This window comes from Phacochoerus africanus, chromosome 8 (assembly GCF_016906955.1).
Source record: "Phacochoerus africanus isolate WHEZ1 chromosome 8, ROS_Pafr_v1, whole genome shotgun sequence".
Taxonomy (NCBI): domain Eukaryota; kingdom Metazoa; phylum Chordata; class Mammalia; order Artiodactyla; family Suidae; genus Phacochoerus; species Phacochoerus africanus.
Window position 1 is genome coordinate 88278816 of NC_062551.1, and position 19676 is coordinate 88298491.

The 19676-nt window shown below is 52.2% G+C and overlaps 3 protein-coding genes across 7 annotated transcripts; 2 read left to right on the forward strand and 1 right to left on the reverse strand.

Moving 5' to 3' along the window:
- The first annotated feature begins 21 nt into the window (after positions 1 to 21).
- On the forward strand, positions 22 to 6088 carry DCDC2B (doublecortin domain containing 2B). Of its 2 annotated transcripts, XM_047793050.1 has the most exons (9): positions 28 to 746; positions 2555 to 2606; positions 3033 to 3109; positions 3352 to 3483; positions 3793 to 3939; positions 4042 to 4081; positions 4866 to 5055; positions 5475 to 5578; positions 5848 to 6088. In XM_047793050.1, exons 1-9 carry the CDS (start codon positions 481 to 483, stop codon positions 5941 to 5943), a joined length of 1104 nt encoding a protein of 367 aa, XP_047649006.1. In that variant the 5' UTR covers positions 28 to 480; the 3' UTR covers positions 5944 to 6088. The 2 variants fall into 2 exon arrangements, with proteins under 2 accessions (XP_047649007.1, XP_047649006.1); XM_047793051.1 differs by lacking the exon at positions 5848 to 6088 and having other exon boundaries at positions 22 to 746; positions 5238 to 5600.
- On the reverse strand, positions 1096 to 10333 carry TMEM234 (transmembrane protein 234). Of its 4 annotated transcripts, XM_047793058.1 has the most exons (6): positions 10258 to 10333; positions 9825 to 9976; positions 8683 to 8749; positions 7828 to 7920; positions 7498 to 7556; positions 6570 to 6820 (listed from the first exon to the last, which is right to left on the reverse strand). In XM_047793058.1, the coding sequence occupies exons 1-6, from the start codon at positions 10271 to 10273 to the stop codon at positions 6704 to 6706; spliced, it is 504 nt and encodes a 167-aa protein (XP_047649014.1). In that variant the 5' UTR covers positions 10274 to 10333; the 3' UTR covers positions 6570 to 6703. The 4 variants fall into 4 exon arrangements, with proteins under 4 accessions (XP_047649012.1, XP_047649014.1, XP_047649013.1 ...); XM_047793056.1 differs by lacking the exons at positions 6570 to 6820; positions 7498 to 7556 and adding an exon at positions 1096 to 1551; XM_047793057.1 differs by lacking the exon at positions 6570 to 6820 and having other exon boundaries at positions 7198 to 7556; positions 10122 to 10312.
- EIF3I (eukaryotic translation initiation factor 3 subunit I) lies at positions 10180 to 19663 on the forward strand. Its single transcript, XM_047793049.1, has 11 exons — positions 10180 to 10395; positions 10489 to 10581; positions 11839 to 11926; positions 12204 to 12269; positions 13390 to 13539; positions 13627 to 13754; positions 17325 to 17435; positions 17550 to 17639; positions 17968 to 18041; positions 19289 to 19381; positions 19508 to 19663. The coding sequence occupies exons 1-11, from the start codon at positions 10186 to 10188 to the stop codon at positions 19587 to 19589; spliced, it is 1185 nt and encodes a 394-aa protein (XP_047649005.1). The 5' UTR covers positions 10180 to 10185; the 3' UTR covers positions 19590 to 19663.
- The last annotated feature ends 13 nt before the right edge of the window (positions 19664 to 19676 follow it).

Here is a 19676-nt window from a genome sequence, read left to right on the forward strand (position 1 = left end):
TCTGCCTCTGGTTAAGAGACTCTGGGCCCTCTTGTTTGCTTCCTGCTGACATGAGGCATCTTCCCCAGAGCTGGCTGGGAGCCACAGCCCAGGAGCAGACTAGCTATCTTTGGGGAACAGCCCCCAAAGCTAATCTTCCTTTAAGCTTAGCCCTCTGGGCTACAGAGTGGCAGGCAGGCTCTGAGAATCCCTCCCACCTCCCAGTATGGGACATGGGTGTTTCAGTGTGATCTCTGCCACTGCCTCTCTCACTGCGCCCCTGGCTCTTCCTTCGTATATAGTCATCAGATTTGTCCAACTCTTGTGAGGCCCTGCCAAGAGCAGAATGCATGAGACCCTGACTGCAGACACACGCTCCTGTGGAGGCTCTCCCTGCCTTTCTGGGTGAGAGGGCAGGACTCCACCTCTGATGAGCGCTGCTCCCAGCCCTGCCTTAGTTGCCTGGCAACAGCTCGGCGTCTCTAGCCAAGGAGACACACTATGGCCGGTGGCAGGGCAGCAGCCAAGAGGGTAGTGGTGTACCGGAACGGGGACCCCTTCTCCCCAGGCCACCAGCTAGTGGTGACTCAACACCGCTTCCCCACCCTGGAGAGCCTCTTCTGTGAGGTGACAACAGCTGTGCAGGCCCCACTGGCTGTGCGGGCTCTCTACACGCCTTATCATGGCCACCCTGTCACCAGCCTGGCAGACCTGCAGAACGGAGGGCATTATGTGGCTGCTGGTTTTGAACAATTCCGCAAACTCCCGTGAGTGGGCTGGGAGAGGCTGGGGAGGGAGGTAACAGCAATAGCAACAGCATGTATTCAGTACATAATTGTGTGTCTTGGGAGTTCCCGTCGTGGCACAGTGGTTTACAAATTCGACTAGGAACCATGAGGTTGAGGGTTCGATCCCTGGCCTTGCTCAGTGGGTTGAGGATCTGGCGTTGCAGTGAGCTGTGGTGTAGGTTGCAGACACAGCTCGGATCCCTCGTTGCTGTGGCTGTGGTGTAGGCTGGCGGCTACAGCTCCAATTAGACCCCTAGCCTGGGAATCTCCCTATGCCACGGGAGTAGCCCTAGAAAAGGCAAAAAGACGAAATTAATGAATTAATTTAAAAGAAAACAAAAAACAAAACAACTGTGTCTTGTGGAGTATGGCAACCCCATGAAGGGGTGGTCTTATCCCCGTTCTTTGCAAGGGGAAATCAAGATAGTGAAATAACCTGCCTGAGAGTATACAAGTAACAAAAGTGGACCCATGGTTCAAGTCAGAGTGACACTGATGTTCATGCCGGTGGGAAGAGGAACACTCCCACTGGTTGAGCCCCTTTTTCCAAAGGCTCTTCTTAACTGGATCCTCTGCCCCCATCACCAGCACCACCAAATACTCTAATCCATCCAGCACTTCCTCCTTGCTGCATTTAGACACCAACTACTCTCCATTTAGGCTGGGATCACCCTTTACAGGGTGGGGCTGTGCCTTCCAAGATGGGAGAACAATCTGAACGACTGAGCTTCCAACCCAGATCTGGCTTCCAGGGTCTTCCTCGGCTTTCAGCTGACATTGCTCACTGTAATGGAAGGAGCATGGAGTTGGGAGCTAGACAGACTTAGAATCTGGGCTCTGTCATTTCCGTGTCACTTAGGTGAGTCACTGAAGTTACTCTCAGTCTCACACAAAATGAGATAAAACCACCCACACCTCATGAATGCGGAAATTTGAGACAGTAGGGTCTCAACCTTTAATGTTGTGGTTTGTTGTCTAAGATCCCAGTCTGGATGTTCAGCCTGATACAGGGCCTAAGGCAGGTTCAAGTGTCAGCATCTGGAGTTCCCGTCTGACTCAGCAGAAACAAATCCAACTAGGAACCATGAGGTTGCGGGTTTGATCCCTGGCCTTTCTCAGTGAGTTAAAGATCTGGCATTGCCATGAGATGTGGCATAGATTGCAGACACGGCTTGGATCTGGGCTGTGGCTGTGGCGTAGGCCCGTTGCTGTAGCTCCGATTTGACCCCTAGCCTGGAAACCTCCATATGCCACAGGTGCAGCCCTAAAAAGACAATAAATAAATAAATAAATAAATAAATAAATAAATAAATAAATAAATAAATAAATAAATAAAACAAGTGTCAGCATCTGTTTCTGGATTGCTGACTGAGACTATTCCACTTGGAAGGCAGACCTGGTAAGCTGGACCCCAGCCCTGCACTCTGGTAGCTGCTTGGTTGTTGCGATCCCAGGCTCTCCGAGATGGTTCCCGTCGTGGCTCAGTGGTTAACGAATCCGACTAGAAACCATGAGGTTGTGGGTTCAATCCCTGGCCTTGCTCAGTGGGCTAAGGATCCGGCGTTGCCGTGAGCTGTGGTGTAGGTTGCAAACGCGGCTCGGATCCTGCCTTTCTGTGGCTCTGGCATAGGCCGAAGGCTACAGCTCTGATTAGACCCCTAGTTTGGGAACCTCCATGTGCCGCAGGAGCGGCCCTAGAAAAGGCAAAAAGACAAAAAAAAAAAAACAAACAAAAAAAAACAAAACCAGGCTCTCCGAGATGACCTGTGATCTGTCTGTCCTTTCAGCTATTTATCCCCTGGGAGGAAGGATCCAGGTGGGACGAGCAGCAGACCACCAGTGAGTCCTGGGGCAGGCCGCCCCCTGCCCAGTCCTCCCGCCCCTCCAGGGATTGCCCCCAGTTTGGTCTGGGAAGTCAGGGGGCCTGGAAGCCGCAGGATCTGCCACTCTGCACACCTCCTCTGGAGCCAGCTGCTGCCTTCTCGGGATGCAGCACTGCAAGACACTATGCCGTGCTCCTTTCCCAACATTTTACTTTATCTCCAGGCTGTGGTCCTCAAAGGAGAGAGGAAGCTTAAAACAGAGGAGCGGGAGAGGGTTAAGACTAAGACTTAGGGGAAGTAGAAGCACCCTGTGGTGAAAGGTGTGACCACACCTTCTTGCCCCCTCTTCTACCCCAGGCAGGTTCCTTTCCTTCACCCCACCCACCTTGGAAGGACCTATCCCTATCCCGAGACCTCAGCTCTCTCCTGACTTGGATTTCAGGGTCCTCCCGTGACTCACGAGCCGTGTGATGGGGCCCTTGGCCGGCAGCTACCTGCAGGTTCCCCCTGCTATATCCAGTGAGTGCCCTGCTGGGGAGCAGAGCATAGATTTTCGTTTCAGCGAGACCAAGCAAATGTGGGTGGATTTGTCCCAGGAGCCTCTGGTGACTGGTGGGGCTATAACAAGTCCAACACGCTTGCTGGGTGAAAATGGACCAGGGCACTGATTCTTGGGCCATCTTCTGGCCCCCGTGCCACCCTCTGCTCACACCGAAGGAGTTCTAGGGGCCCTTCCCCTTACCAAGCTGCTTTTATCCCAGTGTGTTCAGGAATGGAGACCTGTTAAGTCCCCCGTGTAGCCTGAAGCTGTCCCAGACGGCCAGCGAGGACTGGGAAGCAGTGTTGAAGCTCCTGACCGAGAAGGTGAAATTACAGAGCGGGGCTGTGTGCAAGTGAGTCTGGGGAGCGGGGAGACCCTCAAGTCCCCAAAGGGAACCTCCCTATTGGTTTTGACTGTCCTTGAGGATGAAAAGGCCCAAGGAAGGCATGTTTCCCCAAATGAGAATTCTTTCTCTGCCACAGGGAAGCCCCCACCCCCCCAGCTGTCAGAGCCAGGGCAGAGCCCGGGTGAGCAGCCCAGGTGCCCAGAGGGCCAGTGGCCAAAGGGTACCTTGGAATAGCTGTACCCACCCCTCACAGTCTGCTGACTATGAAGATGCATCTTGTTCACTGGCCCTTGTCTGCTCACCTCTCTCTCCCAGACTCTGCACCCTGGAGGGGCTCCCACTGTCAGCACCGGAGGCTCTGGTGAGTGGCCATTACTACGTGGCCGTCGGAGAGGATGAATTCAAGGCCCTCCCGTATCTGGAACTGCTGGTACCTAGCCCCTCACTGCCCAGGGACCGCTGGTATGTATACTGAGGTGGAGGGGAAGCAGGTTAGAGCAGAGGAAGCCCCCCAATTCCATGTCCTGCTCTGCCTACCACAAGCCTTCTCGTTTGTCATTGCAGGCATCCCCCAGACCCAAAGTCCAGGGCCCACAAGCAGAGGGTAGGTGACACAGGGGGTTGTGGGGGTGGGAAAGAAAGGGGAGACTAGCTGAGACCTCCTCCAGCTTAGGCTCTGACCTTATATATCCTCTCAATAATCTCCTGAAACAGATTATTATTCCCATTTTCCAGAGGAGAGGCTGAAGTTCAGAGAACTGAAGTGGTTTGTTCAGGGTAACACAGTTATTGACAGGGGCCAGACCAGAACCTGGCCTGAAGCCAGCTCATCTGAGCTCTATGAAGATCTTTAAGACTCTGACTTGCTGGACTTAATGCCTTCTTTTTTTTTGGGGGGGGGCATATAGAAGTTCCCAGGCTAGGGGTCAAATCAGTGCTGCAGCTGCTGGCCTACACCACAGCCACAGCAATGCCAGATCCAAGCCATGTCTGTGACCTACACTGCTGCTCGTGGCAACGCTGGATCCTTAACCCACTGACGAGAGCCAAGGATTGAACCTGCTGCCTCATGGATACTAGTCGGGTTCATTACTGCTGAGCCATAACGGGAACTCCTGGACCTAACGCCTTCTCTCCAGGTTGGATGCCAGGACAGAGAACCAGGATATCTGGCATAGTAGGGTCCACGGATGCTTATCAGCTTCCCATCTTAACCCAGGCCTGAGCCCTGGATAGATAGGGGGACATGGCCTGATTTCACTGGGCATCTAGAATACCAGGCACCATCTGCTGTGTCCCTGGATAAGGCAGCCTGGTGGCAGAGCGAGCAGGGAGGGAGGACACAGGTTATGCAAATGGACAGCATCTCCTCTCGCACGCTCCCACAGGCACCAGCAGCGTTCAAACCCAGCCCAGGAACAGAGAAGGGAAGAACAACCAGCACCGCTGGCCACACAACACAGGTGACCCAGTCCTCTCCAAAGGCAGCCAGACAAGTTAAGCCATGTGCTTTCCATGCCAGACCCCAGCAGGCTATTCAGCCAAGAAGCAGGCTCCCTACTCTCTCATTTCCATCAGGTGAGGAGACTCCAGAATCTAAGAGCTTCTCAGCCAACCCCTGACAATGACACAGGATGGTCCGTGCAATTGTGGGGGGAGGTCCTTAGGGACACAATGCCCAGGTTCAAAGCTGGTCCCAACCTCAGCACAATTGTTCCCTGCTCCCCCATGTGCATAGCCAATCCCTTGTCTCTTCACAGGGACTAGCCTTAGGAAGAGCAGCACATGGAAACTCAAAGCAATGACATTTCAGGGGTAGGATTTGGAACAGATGGGGATGGGGGCCAAAGGCCTGCCTGTGAACTAACGTGCCACCCTCCGAGGCCACGAGGAATGTGGAGCTAGGCTGGGGGAGGGAAGGGGGCTGGCAGAGAAGGTCAAGGGAAAGAATGCTGAGGGCTCTTCAGCCTGAGCTCGACTCGTTGCCTCCTGCATAGGAGTCAAGGGAGTGTACAGGGCTCCCCACCCGAGGAAGGAGACAGCAGGGGCCCAGGAAGTGGCAAATGATGAAAACACCCAGGCAGAGGAGCCCTTGGATCAGGTGGGCTGGGGCTGGAGGCCGCGTGTTGGGACAGGGGTTCTGAGCTGGAAACCCGCAGCCCTGGGTCCCAGAAACAGTTCTCCCTCGTGACTGTGAGCAGATCTCCTCCCTGAGCTGGACTTCCCACCTTGTTAAGTGAGAGGGCAGATCTTAATTTCTAGTCTCTTCCTTTCCTGGGGTCGGGGAAACTCCAGGCTGAGGCTGAGGGCTGGAGAGGGGGCACAGGGTGGCTAATGGCTCCATTCTGTATGGCCTCCTGCCTCCTCCAGAGGGCAGCACAGACAGTGGAAGAGGCCCTGTTCCCAGCAAACCAGCCTGGGGTGGGGGCAGCTATCCCAGCCTCAGCTCCTGTTCTGCCATCCTGAGAGCCAGTAGCTCCAGCCAGGAACTAGGGACCTCCACGCTGCAGCCAACTTTTATCCTCCATCGCCAGCAGCCTGTTCTCGAGGAACCAGCGCCTCCCTGGGCTCACAGGGTACGCCGCAGCCTCTCGGTCCCGCTCCTGCTCCTAAACCCACAGCCCAGTCTTCCTTTCCTCTCTGAGCAGAGCGGCCCCAGCCACAGAGGCCATTTCCTTATGAGGGTCTTTGGACAACTGAGCTTGGGGGAGAGACCACAACCTTGGAGCAGGTCTGTCACAATAAAAGAATACTTACTATCCTCCACCTGTTTCCTGCAGATTTATTACAGACAACTGCTTGCCAGCGTTGTGCCACATGCTGGAGTCAGGCAGTGTGGGGACTCACAGTTGTTTATCTGTTTGAGGGGGACAGCAGTTGAGGATTTCCACCTACCTCAGGGACAGGCAAGACTAAGAGCCAGCTCCCCTTCCCCTACATCTGCTGTCCTTTTTGTTGTTGTTTTAGGCACACAGAAGTGCCCAGGCTAAGGGTCGAGTCAGAGCTGCAGCTGCTGACCAATGCCACAGCCACAGCAACGCGGGATCGGAGCCAAGTCTGTGACCTACACCACAGCTCATGGCAACGCCGGATCCTTAACCCACTGAGTGAGGCCAGGGATTAAACCTGAACCCTCATGGATGCTAGTCAGGTTTGTTTCCCCTGAGCCGCAAAGGGAACTCCTACATCTGCCTCCTACATTCTGCCGTTCTTGTGCACCTCCCCCTCAGTTCCTCCTCAGCCAGCCAAGGCTGAGCCTGGAGGCCTCCCGTTGGCATTTCTGGCTCAAAGAGTATAGCTGGCGCTCTCCTTGCAGCTGGGATTCTGCAGTCCACCAAGCATGCTGCTGGGACAGTCCAGATCAGGCCATAGTAACAGTGTCAGATCTGGGGACCTGACATGACAGCAAGAGTGCTGCTGGGGCAAAAAGGTTGCTGAAGGTGATTGTGAAGTTTCTTGCGCTGAATCCCAGCAGTTGAAAGTTACAAAACCCTCTCACTCTTGTTCTCTCTCTTTTTTTTTCTTTTTTCTTTCTTTTTTTTTTTTTTTTTTTTTTTTGCTTTTTAGGGCCACACCTGCAGCATATGGAGGTTCCCAGGCTAGGGGTCAGTCGAATCGAAGCTACAGCTGCCAGCCTACACCAGAGCAACAGCAAGGCCAGATCCAAGCCGCATCTGCAACCTACACCACAGCTCGCGGCAATGCTGGACCCTTAACCCACTGAGCGAGGCCAGGGATCAAACCCGCAACCTCATGGTTCCTAGTCGGATTCGTTTCTGCTGCACCAAGACAGAAACTCGTCTTGTTCTCTTATTATGATCCATGAGGTAGCTATTATCCCAAGAGATGAAGAAGTTGAGGCTGGGATGGGGTGGGGGGAGGGGAGGGGAGGGAGGGCTAAGTCCGCATGCTCATGCTCATGGCCTCTACCTCCTGGCCCAGGGGCTCCCTGGACAGCAGAGCTGGAGGGTGGCCTTGGCCCACTCAAAGCGTAGACGATTGCCCCTGAGTCTTGTTCACTGAGCTTGTGATGCAGAGAGTAATTCCTGCCGCGGTGAGCACCATGCCTGTGAATGCTCCTGGGATAATGGGCAGAAATTGAGGGATTCTGAGAATAGCCACACCAGCAGGAGTTGGTTCAGGTCTGAGGGAAGGGCTCAGAAAGGGTCTGTCCCCAGACTATCCAGGGGAAGGAAACTCTGATGGCCAAAGGAAACAAGAGAGCTGCAGAGGAAAGGGGTACAATGGGGGATGATTCTCTCCTTACCCGAACATGGGAGATGGAAAAAAATTACCCAGGGGTGTCAAAGCCCTGTAGTGGCTTCCTGAACTTGCAGTGGCCTGACTTACGTTTTCCACCAATATCTTCTCCAAGGGCCTTCCCAACAATCAGTGTAAAGACGATGGCCAGAGAGTTACTGATGGGTACCGCGAGGGTCAGATCTGGGAGATGAGAATGAAAAGAATCTCTGAGACGCAAAAAAAAAAAAAAAGTCTTTCTAGATACAAAACACTTTTATTACATCATCAAGATAGTCTTTTCATAAGGGTATCTTGGAGTTCCCTGCTGGCTGACTGAGTTAAGGATCCAGCATTGTCACTGCTGTGACTCAAGTCACTACTGTGGTGTGGGTTCATTCCCTGCCCCAAGAACTTCTCTATGCTATGGGTGTATCAAAATAAAATTAAAATAAAGATCCCCAACCCACTGAGAGAGGCCAGGGATAGAACCCACATCCTCATGCATACTACTCGGATTCCTTTCTGCTGTGCAACAACAGGAAACTAAATAAAATAAAATAAAATAGGTATCTCATGACTCCATTTTCCAGATGAAGTCACAGCAAAACTCAGGATTCAAACTCAGGTCTTCTGACTCCATGCTCCCTCAGAAGCCACAAGTACAGCATATGGAAATTCCCAGGCTAGGAGTCAAATCAGAGCTACAGCTGCCGGCCACAGCCACAGCCACTTGGGATCCGAGCCACATCTGTGACCTACACCACAGCTCACAGCAATGCCAGATCCTTAACCCACTGAGCGAGGCCAGGGATCGAACCCACGTCCTCATGGATGCTAGTCGGGTTTGTTAACTGTTGAGCCATGACGGAGGCTCCAACAAGGTATTTTAGATACTCTCCCCACAGTGACTCTCCTGAGTAGCCTCCACCACTACCACATAGCAGTTTTAAGCCAAAGACCCACCTGTTGATGCCAAGGTGAGGTAGTAGAGAAGGGAGCCACACTGGTTGAGGAAAAATGGCATCAGGTACTGGAAACAAAAGAAAACTGCAGTCAGTGTGATTAACTTAGCTGCTTTCTTTGAACTTGGAGATACAGTTTTCCTTGGATGGAGAGGTGGCTATAAGAGCCTGGGGACTAAACCCTCTGAAAAGGACCCTTCCAGGGTAGAGGGAAAGTCACTGAGTTCCACGCCTTTGCCCTGAATGCCCTCCCTCTCAGCCCTGCTGGTTCCTATCCTCCCCATTCTGCAAGTCTCTGGGTGCCAATGTCCCTACCTTCCTAAAGCCTTCCCCCAGTCTCCTACCTCCAGCCTCCATCCTCTGAACTCATGCACTTTATCTGTACCTCACCTAAAGCCCTTAGCCTAAGAGGCAGTTGTGTCTATTTCTTGTCTTTCCCATTAGCCTAGACAGGGAGCTTTGGGGTCAGAAATAGTTCTCTATATCCTTCCTTATCCTCCCTCCCCAAGGCCAATTTGAACCCTAAGCCCTCCCCCAAGAAAGGTCTGTTGGAGGGATCACCATAATAAAATACTAATAATATTTAGGAGTTCCTGTTGTAGTGCAGTGGAAACAAATCTGACTAGTAACCATGAGGCTGTGGGTTCAATCTCTGGTCTTGCTCAGTGGGTTAAGGATCCAGCGTTGCCATGAGCTGTGGTGTAGGTTGCAGACATGGCTTGGATCTGGCATTGCTGTGGCTGTGGAGTAGGCCAGCAGCTACAGCTCTGATTAGACCCCTAGCCTGGGAACCTCCATATGCCATGGGTGCAGCACCCTCCCTCCCAAAAAAAGCAAAAAATAAAATACTAATAATACAGCTCAAAGAATCACAGATTTGAGCCCTAATTAGTTACTAGGCCCAACGCTCAGAGCTTTAATGTGCCTGACCTCACTCAGTCCTCACAACCGCCCAGTAAGATGGTTACCATTATTACTCCCATTTTACAGATGATGAAATTGAGGCTCAGGGCCCACAAAGGACTCATCCAAGAGCTTCTAGCAAATAAGTGGTGGGATGCAGATTCTGACCCAGACGTGTCTGACTCCAGAGACCAAATTCTTATGGGCTACCCCCAAGAGACGGGTCATTCACAGACGCACCTCAGTATTCAAGAAGAGGGTCTTCATTTCCTGCAGCAACTGCTGGACCCAGGTCCTCTCATGAACCTGCTGCAGGCGGGAGGAGGCCCGCTTCAGCAGCGGCTGTGTGCCACCCCACAGAGCGGCCACCAGCACCAGCGCCAGCACTTGCCCTGGATGGAGATGCGAGTGACACCCCCTCCCCCCGCAGGCCCACCACACAGGTCCAACCCTCCTTCAGCCACCCAGCCCCAGCTCCCGCCCCCAAATCCCTTCTTCCTCTTGGAGGCTCCGCGGCGTCTGGCCACTAGGACAGACCCCGGGAAGCCGGGGAGATGGATCCAGGATCCCAGGTTCGGGGTTGCATCAGGGGTCGGGTTAGATGGTGGAAATGGAGAAGGAGATGAGCTCCGGAAGAGGGTCTGAAAGCCGAGTGAAGGGCGGGGCCGCCTACCCAGGGTCGCCGCCATGGCAACACCGCCCCTCTGCACTTCCGGGAAAGAAAGGGCGGAGACCCGTAATCCGGAAGTGGCGTCAAACCCTCTTCCGCTTCTACTCACGTTGCCGCCTTCCCAGCGTTTTCGCCGGTATGGTGAGTTCTCTTTAGTTGGAGGTGTTTCCATGGGGGTCCTGGCTGGGGCATGGGCCTCTTCTGGGCACTGACACTCTCGTCCTGTCCCCACAGAAGCCGATTCTGCTGCAGGGCCATGAGCGGTCCATTACGCAGATTAAGTACAACCGCGAGGGAGACCTCCTCTTCACGGTGGCCAAGGACCCTGTGAGCGTCCGCCGGAGGGCGGGCCGGCGGGACATACAGAGGGAGCCTGGGAGGGGGCGAGTTGCTTCTGCTGGGTCGAAGGGTAGACTAGCCAGTTTTGCCGCGAGGTAGAAATCAAAGAGCGCCCCATTCTGAGTAGAGAGAGACCATCCCGTGGTTAGGTGAGAGAGAAGTGAAGAAAAACTCAATTGTTGGTAGGAGGAAGGAGTAGCCGGGGAGAAGAAAAGCAAATACCATTGTGGAAGGGGGACGGGGAGGAGGGTCAGCTCTCGGGGGGCGGGGAGGAGACCATTCTGGGGAAGAAAGCTATTCTACAAAAATAGGGGAACAGACCACCTGTAGAAGGGGAAAGTTGATCCTTGAGCAGCTAGAGACACAGTGGCCTTAGTGAAGATGTCCCTGCTGTCATTTCAGTCAGCTCTTTTGGGCCCTACCCTGTCAGTGACTGCAAACAGCCCCTCACATTACTGCCTGTTGAGGCACCTCCATATGGAGGAGGTTAACTCTAGTGACTAACCTGGAGGCTCTGAAACCAAACAGACCTGGTTTGAATCCTGCATTCAGTAGCAGTGTGACTGAGCAGCGTGACTGCATTCACTATGTAGTGTGTCCTTTTTTACAAAATGTAGGTGGCAATAGTACCTCTCTCATGGTGTTATCTTTAGGATTAAAGGGGATTATTCAGGTAAGGAGTTTAGCACAATACCTGGTGTGTGTGAGTACCTAGTTAATGTTACTCATGTTATAAATTGCTTAGACATTATTTTGTTAGAGCTACAGAGCTATGCTTTGAAGAAGGCATTATTGTCATGGCCACTTTACAGATGGGGAAACCGAAGATCAGAGGGGAGAGGCACTCATTTTGAGATAATACAGTGAGAGAGTAGCAGAGCAGGGACTGGAACCCAGGCTTTCTTACTACCACCTGTTCCCATTGGGACAGAGCACCAAAGTTGCTGCTTTTTAGGCTGGCACTCAACTTGACCTTTTATTCTTCTGAGGGTTTAGGAATCTGGGGAAGGACTGGGATAGTGGCAAATGGAGACTTTTTGGAAGCCTTCAGACTCCCCAGCGGGAAGGAGGAGAATCTAGGAGTTGGTCTTTTTTTAACAGCCACCTGCTCTTTCCCAAGAGACGAGCAGGAGAGGGCAGAATCTGGCTTGGCTGGAGCCTGCTGGGGGCCCCTGAAGGAAAATAGGAGGCCATTGCTCTGCTGGGACACCTGTCATGCTGTCACATTGTCATTGATTCCTCCAGATTGTCAATGTATGGTACTCTGTGAATGGTGAGAGGCTGGGCACCTACATGGGCCATACCGGCGCTGTGTGGTGTGTGGACGCTGACTGTATCCTTGTCTATGCTCCCAGCGTCAGCCAGCAGCAGAGAGGCAGCTGACTTGGAGTTGGGAGTTTGAGATGCTCTTGTGGGTTTAGAGAATGATACCTACCTCCTACTTTTTGGTCCATTCATCGGTTGGGAGAACATTTAGGAAAGTTTCCATTTTGGATGGGGAGGTTATGATGTTCTGAGATCAGAGAAGAAGGGGGCTGTCTGGGAGGTTGGCCTTCCAAGAGGACAAGGGTTCAGGTGAGCTCTGTCGTGCTTCTTAACACCCTCTTCAGGGGACACCAAGCATGTCCTCACCGGCTCAGCTGACAACAGCTGTCGTCTCTGGGATTGTGAAACAGGTAAGCCTGGATCCTTTTTCAGCAGTGAGGACCTACGATATACTGGTTTAGGTGACCAGGTTCTGGGGAAATAGAGGTAAATCCAGAGATGGTTCCTAGTCTGGGGAAAAAGAGACAGGTGAGAAAAGAGGCCCTGCAGTAAGACACAGACCATGTGAGAGAAAGCAAGGAGCACTGCAGAAGGCCAGAGTGGGGCAACTGACGGCCTGGAATGGGGATGGGAGCCGCCTGGGACTGTTTCCCATGGTAAATGTCATATGAGCCAGGGCTTGAAGGATGAGAAATAGGTCAGGACTGAACGCACGGCAAGTGTCATGTCCAAGTCATCTGATCGGGCAAGAATTTCTGCTACATGGAAGACAGCAGTGGAGATGAGGCAGGCTTGGGCCAGACCAGGCCTTGAATGCCAACTCAGGAGCAGGGGCTTTGTTCTGTAGGACTCCGCACGCTGTGAGGTCCCTGAGCAGGGAAGAGCATGTTTGACAAACCCAGGTGGCAATGGGGAGCATTGGAGGAACAGACAGGAGACAGGGAGCCTATTAAGCCGCTCGGTTTACTAACTCTCTTCTGTGGACACGGAGAGAGCTAGAGCAGGTCTTTGCTGGGGAGGAGCACATCCAGAGGCAGAGACATATAATGCAGTCCACTCTGAGTGCCACCGTGGCAGGGTGTCTGAGGGGGGACTGTGGAGAGAACTTAAAAGACTTGAGCCAGGAGTTCCCTTTGTGGCTCAGTGGTTAACGAACCTGACTAGCATCCATGAGGACCCAGGTTTGATCCCTGGCCTTGCTTAGTGGGTTAACGATCTGGCATTGCCGTGAGCTGTGGTGTAGGTCACAGACACAGCTCAGATCCCGTGTTGCTGTGGCTGTGGTATAGGCCGGCAGCTGTAGCTCCAATTCAACACCTAGCCTGGGAATCTCCATATGCTGCGGGTGAGGTTCTAAGATAGCAAAAAAAAAAAAAAAAAAAGACTTGAGCCAAAGCACAGCAGTGAGGAAGCGGGTGGGGTGGGAGTCACCAGCACAGGAGAAACAGCTCGATGTGACGACAGGCAGGTGGAATGTCCTCCCCTCAGTGGCAGAGGGCAAGGGGTAGCCCAGGCTCTGCCTATCCGCAGGGAAACAGTTGGCCCTCCTCAAGACCAACTCAGCAGTTCGGACCTGTGGCTTTGACTTTGGGGGCAACATCATCATGTTCTCCACGGACAAGCAGATGGGCTACCAGTGCTTCGTGAGCTTCTTTGATCTCCGGGACCCAAGCCAGATTGGTGAGCCGGCACTGGGGCTAAGGACTAGGGTTGGGGTGAAGGATGTGGCCCCAGAGCCCAGGGCCTGACAGCTGCTGCCCCACACAGACAGCAACGAGCCTTACATGAAGATCCCCTGCAATGACTCCAAGATCACCAGTGCTGTTTGGGGACCCTTGGGAGAGTGCATCATTGCGGGCCATGAGGGTGGAGAGCTCAACCAGTATAGTGCCAAGGTAAGAGACTGGGTGGGCCCTAAGCCCATCGGAATGATTCTCTCTCTCTCTCTCTTTGTTTTTTTTTAATGGTTGCACTTGCAGCATAAGGAAGTTTCCAGGCTAGGGGTCGCATCAGAGCGCAGTTGTAGGCCTCCTCCACAGCCACAGCAACGCTGGATCCTTAACCCACTGAGTGAGGCCTGGGATTGAACCTGCATCCTCATGGACACTATATTTGGTTCTTAACCTGCTGAGCCACAGCAGAAACTCCCAGAATGATTCTCTATGGGAGTCCTCTTGCAGCATGGCAGGTTAGGGAGCTGACTTTGTCACTGCAGTAGCTTATAAGCCCAGTGGGTAGAGCGAGGGCTGGATTCATACACAGATGTCACCACTCTCCAAGTATGTAATCTTGGGCAAATTACATAACTTGCCTGTTCATCTGTAAGATGTTTCAAGATTGAATGATAGCAGGTGTTCAGAAAAACCTGTCACCAAGTACTCAGGATATATTCGTAATGACCACAGCTAAGTATTTTCCTGCCACTATTGAGTGCTAGGCCCCATGCTAGGCTCTGAGGACAAAGAAGTAAATCAGGGGAGTTGCCATTGTGGTGCAGTGGAAATGAATCTGACTACTATCCACAAGGGTACAGGTTCAATCCCATGCCTCACTCAGTGGTTGGGGATCCAATGTTGCCGTGAGCTGTGGTGTAGGAAGCAGATGCAGCTCAGCTCTGTGGCTGTGGTGTAGGCCAGTAGCTACAGCTCTGATTTGACCCCTAGCCTGGGAACCTCCATATGCCACAGGTACAGCCCTAAAAAGCAAAAAAAAAAAAAGAAGAAGAAGAAGAAGCACAAATAGCTCACACAAGTCAGATTGTGAGTTGTGCCACCATAGAGGTCTCAGCCAAGTACAGAAAGTGCCCTCTGTCACAGAAGAGGTGGCATGTACATTAGACCGTGAAGATAAATAAATAGAGCTTCAAGCTGGAAGCGAAGGACGTGTCAGGAGATAAGGAGTTGTGATTTTTCCCTTCAGCAGTTGAGAATCTTCAAATTGTTGTGAATGATCAGGTTTTCTCTTTAGAAAGTTCTTACAGGCTATAGTTTGGAGAATAGACATGAACTAGGCAATCGCCGCAGGAATGTGGAGTACCTGACAGTCACGAGGCATTCCAGGCGACTGATGAGATGGGGAGTTAGGGAAAGGATAAAGGCCAGGCTGGCTCACATTTCTTTTTTTTTTTTTTTTTTTGTCTTTTCTAGGGCCGCTCCCGCGGTATATGGAGGTTCCCAGGCTAGGGGTCCAATCGGAGCTGTAGCCACTAGCCTACGCCAGAGCCACAGCAACGCGGGATCCGAGCCACGTCTGCAACCTACACCACAGCTCATGGCAACGCCGGATCGTTAACCCACTGAGCAAGGGCAGGGACCGAACCCGCAACCTCATGGTTCCTAGTCGGATTCATTAACCACTGCGCCACGACGGGAACTCCCTGGCTCACATTTCTGATGTGAGTGCCTGGGATTCTGGGGAATCCTGCAATATAAGAATGTAAAGATTAGTCAGTCACTCAACAAGCTCTGACTCTGGTCCACTAAGGTACCAGGCCTACCTGCAGGAAGGGAAAAGGAACCAAGATCAGACATAATACTTGTCTTTTTTTTTCTTTTTTTCTTTCTTTCTTTTTTTCTTTTTAGGGCTGCACCCACGGCATATGGAGGTTCCCAGGCTAGGGGTCAAATTGGAGCTGTAGCCGCTGGCCTACACCACAGCCACAGCAATGTGGGATTCGAGTTGCGTCTGTGACCTACACCACAGCTCACGGCAACCCTGGATCCCCAACCCACTGAGCAAGGCCAGGGATTGAACCCGAATCCTTATGGATCCTAGTCGGGTTCGTTACTGCTGAGCCACAATGGGAACTCCGACCCTGGGGGGGGTTTAATAATCTTGTTTTCTAGATAGAGAAATTGAGGCACAGATCATTACTTTTTTTTTTTTTTTTCCTTTTTATGGCTGTACCTGTGGCATGTGGAAGTTCCCTGGCTAGGGATCAAAGTGGAGCTGCAGCTGTAGGCCTGTGCCACAGCCATAGCAATGCTGGATCTGAGCCACATCTGTGACCTATACCATAGCTTGTGGCAACGCCAGATCCTTAACCCACTGAGTGAGGCCAGGGATCAAACCCACATCCTCACAGACACTATGTCAGGTTCCTAACCTGCTAAGCCACTGTGGGAGCTCTGAGAAGTACTTTTAAAGGCAAACTCCAAAACTCTTTGTACTATACAGTCTATCAGGTGGTTTAGTGGGAAGGAAAATCGGGAGATGAAATGGCCCTTTGAGAAGACCTAAAAAAAAAAAAAAAACTCCTGGCCCAGTGCATGGATTTGTCTCTGAGGTGGCATGGATTTGATCCCTGGCCCAGGTTTAGGCATTGCAGGCCCAGTGCAGTGGGTTAAGGATCTGGCATAGGTGGTAGCTGCAGCTCAGATTGGATTCCTGGCCCGGGAGCTTCCATATGCTGCAGGCGAGGCTGAAAAAGAAGAAAAGAATGCCGTGGTTCTCGTGAACTGTGACCAAGACCCTGTTGTAAGGCCACCTCTGCCTCTTACTGGTTCCGTGATTTCCAGCATGTCACACCACCTCTCTGAACTGTAATTTTTTCCTTTAAAATTTCCGTTAAATGGAGTTCCTGTCGTGGCACAGTGGTTAACGAATCCAACTAGGAACCGTGAGGTTGCGGGTTCGATCCTTGCCCTTGCTCAGTGGGTTAATGATCCGGTGTTGCCGTGAGCTGTGGTGTAGGTCGCAGACATGGCTTGGATCCTGTGTTGCTGTGGCGCTGGCGTAGGCTGGCGGCTACAGCTCCGATTAGACCCCTAGCCTGGGAACTTCCCATATGCTGTAGAAGTGGCCCAAGAAATAGCAAAAAGACAAAAAAAAAAATCTGACTAGGAACCATGAGGTTGCAGGTTCGATCCCTGCCGTTGCTCAGTGGGTTAATGGTCCGGTGTTGCCGTGAGCTGTGGTGTGGGATGCATACACGGCTTGGATCCCATGTTGCTGTGGCTGTGGGGTAGGCTGGTGGCTATAGCTCCGATTAGACCCCTAGTCTGGGAACCTCCACATACCGAGGGAGTGGCCCTAGAAAAGGCAAAAAGACCAAAAAAAAATTCTGTTAACCCCTTCATAGGATTGTTCAGAGGCTTAGCGGAAATAGAAATAGGTGGTGTTAAGGGCTTAACACAGTACTTGGCAAATAGTAGCCATTCAATACATACTTGTTGGAAGAACAATTAAGTGAAAATCCGCTGTGCTGGTCCATGACAGTTAATTAATAGGTCCACAGATTGGGCACTAAGTGTGTGTTTTCCTAGATGGACTACTGTGTTCATGAAACCTGTACACTTCGGTCAGGTTAGGATGTAGGCTTGGACTTGGGAGTAAATGTTGATTTGGGGAAACTGAGGTCCAACCCAGACCTCCCCCCTGCCCCCGAAGCACGGAGCCCTGGCTGAGGCTTGGTGGCGGTGGCGGGGCTTTGGCTAGTCAGAGCCTCACTGTTCCTGCTTCCGCAGTCTGGAGAGGTGTTGGTGAATGTTAAGGAGCACTCCCGGCAGATCAATGACATCCAGTTATCCCGGGACATGACCATGTTTGTCACTGCATCCAAGGACAACACAGCCAAGGTGAGCCTGGGCAAGGGGTCCAGTGGGGCTGCCCCCTCCTTCGTGGCTCTCCACTTGCACAACCCCCAGGAAGGTTCCGCCGCTTACAGATTTCTCCCCGCCTTCTCTCTCTAGCTCTTTGACTCCACAACCCTGGAACACCAGAAGACTTTCCGCACAGAACGTCCCGTCAACTCAGCTGCCCTCTCTCCCAACTATGACCATGTAAGGGGACCCCACGCCCACTCCTGCGTGCTGCTGCCTCAGGATGTTTCCAGGATCTAGGTGTTTGTCTACCAATTAGGAAAGGAACTCTGGGGTGAAATAGTGTCAGGCAGAGAGGAGATTCCCCGAGCAGCAACAAGGCTGAATGATTGGGAAGGCCCAGGGGACAGGGCAGGAGGTGGCTGAAGGCTCTGTTTGTTCCTTATCCTAAATATCTATCTTCCCAGTCTGATGTGAGAGACATTAAAGGCTTATGAGATGAGAGGGGAAAACAGAAAATGGACTTGCCTGCCCTTCGGGCCTCTCTAGAGTGTCTCCTTCCCTTCAGGTGGTGCTAGGCGGTGGTCAGGAAGCCATGGATGTAACCACTACCTCCACCAGGATTGGCAAGTTCGAGGCCAGGTAAAGGGGAAAGGAGCTCTGCCAAACTGAAATGTCCTGAGGTGTCTTTCATGATAGACACAAACCATATAACTGAGAAGATGTCCCTCAATTCATTGGCTGCCAGGGAGAGAAGCCCCCCTGTGACAAGTGTGTAGCATAGCAGTTAAGCCCATGCACTCTCAGGCTTGCTCTTAAGCCCTGCACATCGTTGTCATTCTCTGTGCCCAATTACCCTTGACTGTATAAAGGGGACAATGATAATATACTTACGTCATAAAACTGTGCACACTAGTAGGTTGCAGACACAGCTCGGATCCTGCATTGCTGTGGCTCTGTTGTAGGCCAGCGGCTACAGCTCCGATTAGACCCCTAGCCTGGGAACCTCCATATGCTGAGGGAGCGGCCCTAGAAAAAAGGCCAAAAAAGCCCACCGTGCACATTAAATAAATGACTCGATAGTTGTTAAGCGCTTAGAGCACTGCCTAGCACGTAGCAAGGAAGACGTCTGGGTCCAGTCTTCCTCCAACTTTGTCTTATTTTGTTCACATTCATGTTCCCCTTTTTTGGCTGCAACCATTGCATGTGGAAGTTCTGGGCCAGGGATCAAATCCGTGCCACAGCAGCGACAACACTGGATCCTTAACCTGCTGAGCTACAGAGGCTCATCATTTCTCTGTATCCTAGTTTCCCACTTTATAGTTTGTGTTTGGGGAATGGTACATCCAACATGGGTTTTGTTTTATTTGTTTCGTTTTTTCTTTTTTGGCACTCCATAGGGAGTTCTCAGGCTAGGGATCAGATCTGAGCCATAGCTGTAACCTATGCCTCAGCTGTGGCAATGCTGGATCCTTTAACCCACTATGTGGGTGCGGGGACAGGGATGGAACCTGTGTCCTGGTGCTGCAGAGATGCCACCAGTCCCACTGTGCCACAGCAGGGACTCCCCTCTGACATGCTTTTTTTTTTTTTTTTATCTTTTTAGAGCTGTACCTGAGGCATATGGAGGTTCCTGGAGTTGCCCCAGCCACAGCAACTCAGGATCTGAGCCTTGTCTACGACCTACACCACAGCTCATGGCAATGCCAGATCCTTAACCCACTGAGCAAGGCCAGGAATTGAACCCACAACCTCATGGTTCCTAGTCGGATTTGTTTCCACTGTGCCATGATGGGAACCCCCTCCCCACCCCCCACCCCCTACTGCCCTGATGTGTTTTGAAAGGACATGAAGAATGATTGTCTCTTCCCAACACCTCCCCCCTCCAGGTTCTTCCATTTGGCCTTTGAAGAAGAATTCGGAAGAGTCAAGGGTCACTTCGGACCTATCAACAGCGTTGCCTTCCATCCTGATGGCAAAAGGTAGAACCCGGTGCGGTGAAGGGCGCTGGGCTCAGCTCTGGTCTGCCCACCTCTGCCCCAGCCACCATCCCCAGGCCTGCCTCCCGCAGGGCAGGCATCTGACTGGGCCCCGGCTGTCTCTTTCAGCTACAGCAGCGGTGGGGAAGACGGTTATGTCCGCATCCACTACTTCGACCCGCAGTACTTTGAATTTGAGTTTGAGGCTTAAGAAGCTGGATCTCCGTCTGGGCTAGGGTCACAGAAGGTTTTGGACTCTGAGAAATAAATTAGTTTGGAAATAAATGGTTTCTGGTTG